The sequence below is a fragment of the Mustela lutreola genome, chromosome 11, assembly GCF_030435805.1.
Source record: "Mustela lutreola isolate mMusLut2 chromosome 11, mMusLut2.pri, whole genome shotgun sequence".
Classification (NCBI taxonomy): domain Eukaryota; kingdom Metazoa; phylum Chordata; class Mammalia; order Carnivora; family Mustelidae; genus Mustela; species Mustela lutreola.
Window position 1 is genome coordinate 96,759,844 of NC_081300.1, and position 11,843 is coordinate 96,771,686.

General features: G+C 42.6%; 1 protein-coding gene across 1 annotated transcript; it reads left to right on the forward strand.

Annotated features, from left to right (window-relative positions):
- Window positions 1-1,291: 1,291 nt before the first annotated feature.
- Window positions 1,292-11,318, forward strand: TMED2 (transmembrane p24 trafficking protein 2). The gene is made up of 4 exons (XM_059139924.1): window positions 1,292-1,588; window positions 3,624-3,816; window positions 6,638-6,745; window positions 9,788-11,318. Exons 1-4 carry the CDS (start codon window positions 1,409-1,411, stop codon window positions 9,910-9,912), a joined length of 606 nt encoding a protein of 201 aa, XP_058995907.1. The 5' UTR covers window positions 1,292-1,408; the 3' UTR covers window positions 9,913-11,318.
- Window positions 11,319-11,843: the final 525 nt, after the last annotated feature.

Sequence of the window (11,843 nt, forward strand, 5' to 3'; positions counted from 1 at the left end):
AATAAAACCTTGGGCGCCTGGGTGGCTCAGTGGGTTAAGCCGCTGCCTTCGGCTCGGGTCATGATCTCAGGGTCCTGGGATCGAGGCCCACATCGGGCTCTCTGCTCAGCAGGGAGTCTGCTTCCCTCTCTCTCTCTGCCTGCCTCTCCATCTACTTGTGATTTCTCTCTGTCAAATAAAGAAATAAAATCTTTAAAAAAAAAAAAATAGGGGCGCCTGGGTGGCTCAGTGGGTTAAGCCGCTGCCTTCGGCTCAGGTCATGATCTCAGAGTCCTGGGATCGAGTCCCGCATCGGGCTCTCTGCTCAGCAGGGAGCCTGCTTCCCTCTCTCTCTCTCTCTGCCAGCCTCTCTACCTACCTGTGATCTCTCTCTGTCAAATAAAATAAAAATAAAATAAATCTTTAAAAAAAAAAAATAAAAATAAAAAATAAAAAATAAAACCTTAAGGGGCACGTGGGTGGCTCAGTCGGTTGAGCGGCTGCCTTCGGTTCAGGTCATAATCTCAGGGTTGTAGGATCGAGTCCCGCATCGGGCTCACTGCTCAGTAGTGAGTCTTTTTCTCTGTCTCCGTCTCCTTCTCTCTCACAAACAAATAAATAGTTTTTAAAAAATCTTTAAAACAACAACAACGACTACAACAAAAACAATTAGATGGCAATGATCCCGAGGATTTCTGGAGGGTTAACAAGCATCGGAATTGGATCAAACTGGTCGAAAACTGAAAAAGTGGAGACAAGTTTGGAGTTTGTTAGCGAAAATCTCAACGCTCTTGGGGTGAGACCCCTGTTTCCTTTGATGTCATTTTTTTTTTTTTAATTTATCTGAGAGCGCGACAAGGAGCTGGGGAAACAGAGAAAGACAAGCTCAAGCCGACTCCCTGCTGAGCGTGGAGCCCCATCCGGCGCTCCCGAACTCAGGACCCTAAGATCGCGCCCTGAGCGGAAATCAGGAGTCCCACACCTAAATGACTGAGCCACCCAGGCGCGCCTCTCCTTCTTCTTAATCCTATTGCTGCCTCCAGATCTTTCACCACCTCTTTGCACAGTCTTAGGGAGTTGCATTGGGCGCGGGAGGTTTTTCGATATCGCCGCTTTCTCCTCTGGTCCAGGTGCAATTTAGGTTGCCCGGGAAAGGGGAGGGAGGTGGGGACAACGACGTTTGGCCCTTCAGAGCCACCGTCGAGGCTCAGGTTGGGCGGAGCCGCCGTGTCCCTCGGCGGCCGCCGTGCGTCCTTTACGTGGCAGCTGCCGGAGCCCGCCAATCCACGGCGCCCGCATCAGCCCCCTCGGGTGGCGCAGCCGGAAGGGGCGGAGCTGAGACGGCGGCGGCTGAGGAGGCAGCGGTGGCGGCGGCGGCGGCGGCTCTGGAGGCCGCGGTCCTGGTCCTGGCTTCGGCCCCAGCTCCACCATGGTGACGCTCGCTGAGCTGCTGGTGCTCTTGGCCGCTCTTCTGGCCACGGCCTCGGGTTACTTCGTCAGCATCGACGCGCATGCCGAGGAGTGCTTCTTCGAGCGGGTCACCTCGGGCACCAAGATGGGCCTCATCTTCGAGGTGGCCGAGGGCGGCTTCCTGGACATCGACGTGGAGGTGCGGGCACGCTGCCCGGGGCCCAGGCGGGGTCGCGGGGCCGTGCGGGGTTGGCGGCGCTGGGGCGCGCGCGGGGCCTGCGGGGGCGCGGGGCGTGGAGGCCGCTGTCCGAGTGCTGGGAGCGGCCCGGGCCGCCGTCTGGCCCCCCGCCTGGGCGACCTCCCAACGGCCTTTTCCCCCGCGGTCCGCCCGGGTTCCATACCCCGGTACCGGGTCGGATACGGAGCCGTTGCTTAGCCGCCTTGGGTTCTTGGCTTGAACGGCGGGGCTCCCCGTGGACCCCGTCTCCGAGCTTTGTCGGCCAGGCGCCGCGTGTCAGCTCGGGGCGCAGAAGGCAGCTAAGTGTTGAGGTTGGTCGAGGGCAGGTCCGTGCTGGGGCTGCAGCTGCATTTCGTCGCGTGACGGATTCACGTTGGGGCCTGACGTGAGAACTTGAGAAAAAGTAAAGCGAAAGCTGTTGAAGGCTAGACGGGCATTTGTGTTGTGCCGTTCGTTATTTTTCAAAGAGCGAGCCTGAGCGTGTAACCTATTTAAAAAGAAAAAAAAAAAAAGATTTTATTTATTTATTTGACAAAGATCACAAGTAGACCGAGAGGCAGGCAGAGAGAGAGAGGAGGAAGCAGGCTCCCCGCTGAGCAGAGAGCCCCATGCCGGGCTCCCTCCCAGGACCCTGGGATCAGGACCTGAGCCACCCAGGCGCCCCACGTGTAACCTATTTTTATGCCGACCTCCAGATACCTCCTGAGGCCATCTCTGACTAGGGAAAAGGTGGACTAGGGTCATTCCGTTTAGGGATAATGATGGCAGATGAAGTATCTGGAGAAATCAGGACATTGTTCAAAGAAAGCTGCAGTCCCTAAATTTCCATCTCTTATCTTTTTTATTTTTATTTTTTTTATTTATTTTTTTTTTTTAAAGATTTTATTTATTTATTTGACAGAGAGAAATCACAAGTAGTCGGAGAGGCAGGCAGAGAGAGAGGGAAGCAGGCTCCTGGCTGAGCAGAGAGCCCGATGCGGGACTCGATCCCAGGACCCTGAGATCATGACCTGAGCCGAAGGCAGCGGCTTAACCCACTGAGCCACCCAGGCGTCCCTCTTTTTTATTTTTAAGCCGAAAGAGTAAATTGCTTTTATTTTGCTTTCTTAGTAAGTAATCAATACTTGAATTCACTGTTAACATCGTTAGTTGAGTTCAGGGGTTTTCCTTTTGACAGTGGATAGCGGTGTTGGGCACCAATTACACAGTCCCCGTGAAACCCAAAGATCAGGGGATACTGGAAGGAGGGACTGCTGAAATTAGTTAAGACTTCAGAGATCAGCTCTTCCAGTCTCCCAAGTTCTGCAGGTGACAGGCTTTGTAAGAGGAACTAAGTTAGTTAACCAGGGCCTAACAGCTGATTTTTAGCAGATGGCTGAGAACCCGGGTCTCTTAGTTTCCAGTCTGGTCTTTCTTCTTAAGCCATTTGGCATCTCAGATGCCTTCACTGGTTTGCAGCAACCAGTTAGGAAAACCCAAAGGTGTAACTTGCTCCGATTTTTTAGTTTTATTATTATTTTTAAAGATTTTATTTATTTACAGGCAGAGGAGGAGGGAAAGCAGGCTCCCCGCCGAGCTGAGAGCCCGATGTGGGGCTCGATCCCAGGACCCTGAGATCATGACCTGAGTCAAAAGCAGAGGCTTTAACCCACTGAGCCACCCAGGCACCCCTTTTTTTTTATGTTTTGATATTAATAGCATGAATGTTTGTTGGTGATAGAAGGCCAGTTGGAGACAGGTGTAAGGTACTGTTTCTGCTTCTGAGGGGTTCGTGTTTAAGTGGGACAAAGGAAGCGCGTCAGGACTGAAGTAGGTCCTGGAGAGTCCGTCATCTTGTGCAGCCTTGTTTCCTAAGCAGGAGAACTGCAGCCAAAGAGGTCACTGTCATTAAGTGACAACTGCATTTTCTTAGCAAATATTCTACAGCCAATAGACAGTACCTACAAACAGCACGGTTTAAAATCTTTTGTGATGTGTATTTCTTTCCTGCCTCCAGATTACAGGGCCCGATAATAAAGGAATTTATAAAGGAGACCGAGAGTCCAGTGGGAAATACACATTTGCTGCTCACATGGATGGAACGTACCGGTTTTGTTTTAGCAATAGGATGTCTACCATGACTCCAAAGATAGTGATGTTCACCATTGATATCGGGGAGGCTCCCAAAGGACAAGACATGGAAACAGAAGGTGAGATGAACATTCAGATTTATATCCCGTTTCAGGAATTGATGTTCTGTACATTGTTGCTCATCTTGAATGGAGTATTTATATTTTTTGACTTCTTCTTCTAAGTTCATTAACTGTGTTTAAAACCAAAAACTTTAGGGATACATTTTATTTCTCCAGGACTCCAAATTAACAAAAACAAGTTTCTGGGAATTTGTATTTATTTTGGTTCTTTAGAATTGCCTCTTCTGGCAACTTTTCATAGTCAGTCTGTGCTTTTGTAAGCATGTAGTTATGTGTGTTTTAGGTGGTTTGTTGTGTTGATTTGCTAATCCTGGTATAGAAGTCATTGTTTGCTCATTTATACATGACTAGTTGGATTAAACCTAGTTGTTTTATTTTTGTGTGTTTATATCTTACACTTTTCTTTAGGTGGTGGAGATACCTGGGATGGTAGGTGGATTGCTTTTTGACAGCAGCATCCTGTCTTGCATATTTTTCTTTGCTGCTAATTTCTGCTTTGCTTTCCTTTCTAACCTCGGTTTGTTAGCATGAGAGTGTTTTTTCTCTTAATTAAAAAGAGACCCCTACAACTAACTAGAGTTTTAGAGCAGTTGTTTTTATTTGGTTGATGGGAAGTATAGTTAGGCCATTTTAAATTAATGGCCCTAGAACTACAGTGATTGGCTTCTTAGTAACGTCATACTTTGTTTCTTTAAAAATGAATGCTGAGGGTGGAAAGATTCAACTGTAATTGGAGGGATAAAAGTCTTGAACGTAGCTAGTAGCAAATAGTGTTCACTTTGTATGAAGCATTTTGGTGGCTTTTTACCGTTATTGAAGTTTTGAAACTTGTTAGGATGTGAAATGCAGTTCTAGAAGCGATGTCTGGAGATGGTGACAGAAGCTCCTTCAACCATATTTATAATTCAGTTAATTTTTGTTTCTTCACTGACCAGTAGTACACCCTGAGTCGAGTCTTCTAGTTAAATTGTTTACCAAGAACCAGCACATTTGGATTGGGGTGGTGGGCGGAAGGCAGGGGTTGTACAGTGTACGTCAGGATTTGTGGAAACTAGCAGTTCAACACATTTCCTAGTATTGACATTTGTCCTAAATATTAAGCATTTAATAGAGTACTTACATCATAAAGAAGTATTTGTTAGGTTTGAAATCTGTAGAATTTAGAGAGTCCTACTATTTAGTAATTCCTGTGTTTGTTTTTTGGGGCCATTTACAGTGTAGGACTTGGCTAACTTAAGGAGAATTCGGAGTTTTCAAGAGGTTTGTGCTTGTTTATTTTCTGGAAATTAGTCCTTTCTAAATAGTTAGAAAATGTTGGCTGATGAATGTGACTCTTGAGTTATTCTTAAACCTTTAATATCTAAAATTCTTGCTTTTGTTTGCTAATGTCAGTGAATGGAAACTCTGAAATCAAACCCTGTTCTAAAGCAATGGTCCTCAAGTGAGGACAGTGTTTGCCCCCAAGAGGATATCTGACAATATTTGGAGACTTTTTTTTTTTTTAAGTAGGCTCCATGCCCATTGTGGGGCTTGAACTCACGACCTTGAGATCAAGAGCTTCATTCTCTACTGACTAATCCATCTAGGCGTCCCTATCAGGAGACATATTTTATTCTCATGGCCGGGTGGAAGATCCTAAAATGTACTGGCTGGCCCCCCACAACGAAGAATTATCTGGTCTAAAATGTCGACAACGCTGTTCCTAAGAAATCCTGCTCCCAGGTTTCATGTCGTGCTTGGGGGGGTTTCCCAAATGAAGCTTGTGAGGGATGATTTGAGATTTGAGATTCTACCTAACTACCTTAACATGGGTAGGGGTCCTCTGTTGGGAATCTTCCCTGTTGATAGATATTTTTTTCCTAACTCCGTGTTCACTGTCATAACATAGCCCTGTCTAGAAGCCTACACTTACCCTTCAGAACCCTTAGTCTGCCTTGTATTCATTTTTGGCAAAAAAGAATATCTGATTTTAAACCTTGTGCAACCGAGAGCTTGTCTTTTCACTTATGATGCCTGCCATTCCCCACTGTAGTGAAGTTATTGCTGTGATTTCCATAGAGGAATGTTTGAATTTTGGTGTGGATTTTTTCAAGAATGTCTTGGGTTTTTGTCTGGTTAGCTTCATTGAGATTAAAAATCTGTTTTGAGGCTGCATTTATATTAACATTAGAGTTATATGATTTTAAAGCATAGGTTTTTTTGTTTGTTTTTTTTTAAAGATTTTATTTATTTATTTGACAAGCAGAGATTACAAGTAGGCAAGAGAGGCAGGCAGGGAGAGAGAGGAGGAAGCAGGCTCTCCTCGGAGCAGAGAGCCTGTTGCGGGGCTCGATCCCAGGACCCTGGGATCACAACCTGAGCCGAAAGCAGAGGCCTCAGCCCACTGAGCCACCCAGGCGTCCCTAATGCATAGGTTTTGATTTTAGTTAAATATTATTATTTATAGAGTTATTATTAGGAATTTTGTTCTATAGTTTGTGTTCTTTTTTTTCTTTTACAGTTAGTTAATATAGTGAACTTAGCAGTAATTCATTGGAGGAAATTTCTTAGGGTGAATTGTTTTCCTTTTGTTAGTAAGCATTATATAGTATGTTTCCCACCCTGAAAGAGCTTTCTGTTCTGGGAACGGACATTTAAAAAAATGCTTTGAGAATTTATTGTCATCAGTAGTCCAAAATGACGTCTGAGCCATTTCGAAACAGCTTCTAAACAGAGTATGCCTTCTCTGAGGAGTATTTTGAGGAATATTGCCTTATGCATATTTTTTCAAAAGGAGATGGCCAAATGTGTGCTAATCTGTTTTTATAATTTTCCGTAGCTCACCAGAACAAGCTAGAAGAAATGATTAATGAGCTGGCAGTGGCGATGACAGCTGTAAAGCATGAACAGGAGTACATGGAAGTTCGGGAGAGAATACACAGAGCAAGTAAGTTAACGCTGGAACTTCACAACGGTGTCTGGTGGCCAGAAAGTCCTGAAGTCCTGTTACCCAACAGCTTACTGGAATTTTCCTCATTTGGGTATTTTATAAATATGATCATAGTAAAGCATTGACTTGAAAATGCAACTATGCAAAAATATTTTTTGAGTACGTGTTTGTAGAGCTTTGTACCAGACTGGTTTTTTATTGGGATATTCATTCTAAACTGAAAAATGCTGTTAAGATTTAGTATGAGGTTTTAGGAGTTTTAAGAAAAATCTCTGGTCTGCTGAGGAGTAAAACTAATAGTTTTCCCAAAGCAGAAAGGAAAAATAGGAAGTGGTTGGTTTTTAATCACATAGTCGACATTTCTTTGCCAATGTATAATATTATATGTTGAAATCTTAGATTTTTTCCTAAAGTGGAAGGTTTAGGCTAATTAAAATAGCATGAAAACATGAGTCCAAGCAGTCACCAGGTGAAGCTCAGCTTGGGTTCCTGGGTTTGTAAACTGGGAACATGGAATGTGTTTATCTGTGGAAACAGTGATGACTCAAATCCCATGTTAGGTTGCAAAAGCCCATCTGGCCCAAGATCCAGCCGGAAGTATTACACCTTTGCACGTAAAATTGAGAGGTACCGTATTGACGCCCGGACAAGATACCATATTTTAGATCCAGGTCCCCACCTGTGGTTCAGTGTTTTTCATCCTCCAAATAGTTCTTGGGGCTAGATCTCATGGGAGCAAGCTCGTCCTCGAGTGCAAAGTGGTTGCAGTCAGGAGTCTTTGTTCTGAGTTTGGGGTAGAGCGAGAGAGTGACTTCAGAGAGAGAGAAGCACAGGCTGAACCTCTTCAAGATGTGGTTCGTGTTCTCCCTACTCTCTTACATTTCTTGCCACGGATGGAAATGTACCTTTAGGACCTAGAGCACGCTCCTAGCCTTTCGGTGGGAGAGTAATGAGTAAACACAACAGACTGGAGAAGTAAGAGCCCCTGTCCTCACTTTCTGGGAGGGGAGTGGGGTGTGAGGGGGACCACCGCTTGTATTCACGTGCTCCCGCCTCTTCCGCTATGGTTCTTTCTCCTCTTTGCCTCCACTGGTACTCTGTTTACCCTCTGGGATCGACACCTCCTCTCCCTCACCCGGTGGAAACCCATCTGTTGATTACCTTGCTCTCCACTGGAGCCCAGCCCATTCTGGGGTGAGAAGGTCCCTGAGCAGAGTCTGAAGGCTGAAAGCTTCTGCTTTTCACTTTAACCAGTTCAGACCAGGTGGCTTTAAAGGTATAGGAGGTTCTTGGGAACACAGTATTCGGAGAATCCTGTCTCTGGTCTGTGGGGGCATCCAACCTTGTTCTTTTGCATTTAATTTGAGTGGAGATGCTCTGTATTGTTTCACAAATAGAGTTTTAGGCTTTCTCTTTATTTTTGAAAAATCAGATAGTTCTCACAATGTTTTTTGTATATCTTCCTACAGCACTTACCCCTTAGGGTTGAACATAATGAGACTTTTTTCCTTCCTTTATCTCCAGTGTTGTACTATACTTTGTTACTTTTAGATGTGGCTAATGTGTGAATAGCGTGAGGACATTGTCTTATACCCACACTTTTCCAGGTAAAGTGAAGAGAGAGAGAAATACTTCTTTTTACATGACGGCTTAATATTTTGAAGTATTTACTCGGCCATTCCCCTCTCTGGACACAAGTCTTAAGTGCTAGTCCTTCACAGTTAATGCTGGATATTTGTTACTAAGTTTTCAGCAGAAGTAAACTTCATGCCATGGAATTAGTACTAAAAACTTCAGCTTTGGTGTTTTTGAGGGTTCTAATTAGTAATATACTTGGGCATGTATCTCTTCTTATTCTGGGAAAACCCCATTTTTTGTTAACTGTAAGTTTTATTTTTGGGGGGCTAATTGCTTTTCACTTCTTTTTGAGTGATTATTAATCTAGTAGCCATTATAATCTAGTTAATGTTCTACAAATGATATTTATCTAAAAATATGGCACTCACTTATTCATCTGATAAATATTATTACTATATTGCTGATTTATAATTGTTTTTAAAATTGGCCATTTGTAGAAAAGTCAGAAACTGCCTAGTAATTTTAAAAAGTAAAGGCTGTAGATTTGATCAGAAATTTGAAAGAATGTGACATAGATTGAGCAGAATAAATTAATAAAGAGTGGTCTTGGCTCTTGTTTTAAGGATCAGACCCTTAGCTTAAGAGTGGGATAGATCATGGACTGGTTCCAGTTTGTTGTAATTGCCAGTATTGGTTCATGAAACTGAGAAGCCTTCAGCTGGTACAGCTGTCAGATACATAGTAGGTGCTCAGTATTTGTTGAATACATGTTTAAGGAAAAAGCCACTTAGATTGACACATTTTCACTAGGTAGGTAGTGCTTTAGGGTAACTGTGTGTTCTTGAGATAGTCTGTATTTTTTTTCAAGTCTGTTTTCGGATTCAGCAAAAAAGATTATAATATAGGATTTTTTTTTTTTTTAAGATTTTATTTATTTATTTGACAGAGCTCACAAGTAGATGGAGAGGCAGGCAGAGAGAGAGAGAGAGAGAGAGAGAGAGAGAGAGAAGCAGGCCCCCTGCTGAGCAGAGAGCTGGATGCGGGACTCGATCCCAGGACCCTGAGATCATGACCTGAGCTGAAGGCAGCGGCCCAACCCACGAGCCACCCCGGCGCCCCTATAATGTAGGAATATTTTAATGTGAAGGAGAAAGGAGGTCATATTGGGTTTTAACCCTAGAGGTTGAAGTCACTTGGACCAGTCACTTTTCCTCACTGCTCTCCATACACAAGCAGAGCAGACTTGACCATATCCCGTGAATCTTTAAGGTCCCATTTAAAGCTAAAATTTTCTGCTGCTGAGTTTGTTGAGTTGCTTGGGGACAAAAGACAAAAAGTATTTAGGATACTGTGAATGGTGTGAAAATACTCTTAGAGTAAAGACTAGGATGACTCATGATGCTTATGCTTTTTTTTTTTTTTTTTTTTGGTTAAATTTTGTCTTTTTGTCTGTCCTCACAGTCAACGACAACACAAACAGCAGAGTGGTCCTTTGGTCCTTCTTTGAAGCTCTTGTTCTAGTTGCCATGACATTGGGACAGATCTACTACCTGAAGAGATTTTTTGAAGTCCGGAGGGTTGTTTAAAAGCCTTTTCCTGATGATCTCAAAATCATAATTCACTGTTTACCAAACATCTTGGTGATAATGATGTCATTAGTTTCTACATTTTTATTTTTGAAACTGTACATTCACAGCTTATGTTTCTTTGTGATTAATAGATACTGGGGGAAAACACCTTTTTAGGAAAGTTAGAGTGAAAATTTGACACTTGATTGGCAAAAATTTCTTATTTGAATTCTGCCTCCATCATCCAGGTCTGTCAGAACTCCCCAACACTATAAATGAAACACAGGCATATAGTCCTGATTATATCTTCTTTCCATGTGTTTTCATGAAGTGCAGTTCAGGAAAGTACTTCATGGATAGTACTTCACTTAAATGACTGCATTCTTTGGCTCTCTTATCCTGCAGTTCAAGTCATTAAAGATTCTTTTTGTTGAATCCTTATGAGAAACAACTGTCTGAATCTTGACACTTTCTACCCAGCCTCCTGGCAGAGCTCTGACTGGAGTGTGGCCAGATTGGTACTTGGATACTTGTCTATCTTGTTTTTGCTTTAAAGATTAGACTTAACCACATTTCCCCCCTAAATTTGTGTTTTAAACCTTAGGACTCAATCACATCCAATTAAATTGATGACACAAGCAGCTAATAACCATTTTTTGGTTTCTGCCTAACTTTGCAAGCAGTCTCTACTAAAGCCGGTTCTCTGGATGTTGCAGGCAATGGTAGCTCTTTTCTTTCTGTGCTGGCACATCCACTTTCTCTGCTCTTGGCATGTAGGAAGTGTGCGTTCATAAAATTGGAAACATCTGGATTTCTGATGCCAAAGGGTTAAAGCCTCTTGGATTTCATTGCAATGATATACAGCCACTATTTTATTTTTGATCAGTGGCATTTTTGCCACTGTTTAATTAGGGTACTGGACATCACTGTCAGTACTAGGATTTTGTTTTTGTTTTTTGGGTCTTTCTTGGCACATGTGGATTTTGTTTTGTATAAAATGAAATGACTTTTTTTTTTGGTCTCTGATGATGGGTTTAAAATTAAAGGAGCATCTGGTCGCGGTGTGGGGGTGATCCAGGATTATGTTGTGACTGATGTATATTAGTTACTTGTACATTTTTTCCGGATCTTTACAAGGGGAAAGCTACAAGTAACGAGTTTTGTATAATTAATTTAAATTTGTTACAGGTTTTCATGTTCAGGATAAACAATTTTTCAACCTTTGGTGAAAATACTTGCAACAGTTTAAGGTGACTGTATTTTACCTTAAGACAACAGTTGCAATGCCAATTTTTTTTTTTTTTTTTTTTTTGGGTGTGTGTGAAAACACTTCAAAATTGAATTAAAAGATGTACATTTAAAATTGGTTGTGTATCTAATCTGCCCCAAGTTCAGTAAATAAACAATTCTTTTTAAAAACAGTATTTTGTGTTTCATATTAATGATTAATTCACATCTGTTAAATATCAACTTTCTATTCATATTTGAAATGAGACATGTTTGTGTTTTCTGAGTTACTATGCCTGTTTTAGATGTCTGTCGCTTTGTACATCTGTAAACTTGAGGATAGTGAGTAGGAACCCAATATTAGTTTTCCTTGAGTGGTTTCTTTTGATGATTCATTGTTAATATCTTAAGTATTTTTTTTTCATTTGGAAGAAAAGTTGAGTTATTTAACTCAGCTGCCTGGTTTATTGGATGTGGGAAACAAGTTTAGGAGGGATTCAGTGATTTGTGCAAGGCCCTCAGATGAAGCCTGGTGGAATCAGAAACTAGATCTCTGCTTTTAGAAATTGTTGCTCTTCCTCTGTTAAACTAAGGGCCCGTTAGTAATAAACTACCATTTGTTGGACACTGTGGAATGTCCTGGCACTATGCTAAGTGCTATATGCAGTCTGTTTTAATGTATTCCTCAAAACGGCCCTTAACCTTGGGTGCTATTATAATCC

Coding starts and splice junctions, on each gene's coding strand:
- TMED2 (XM_059139924.1), top strand. CDS start 1,409: ATGGTGACGCTCGCTGAGCTGCTGGTGCTCTTGGCCGCTCTTCTGGCC. Junction 3,817..6,637: donor ACAAGACATGGAAACAGAAG/GTGAGATGAACA, acceptor AATTTTCCGTAG/CTCACCAGAACAAGCTAGAA. Junction 6,746..9,787: donor GGAGAGAATACACAGAGCAA/GTAAGTTAACGC, acceptor CTGTCCTCACAG/TCAACGACAACACAAACAGC.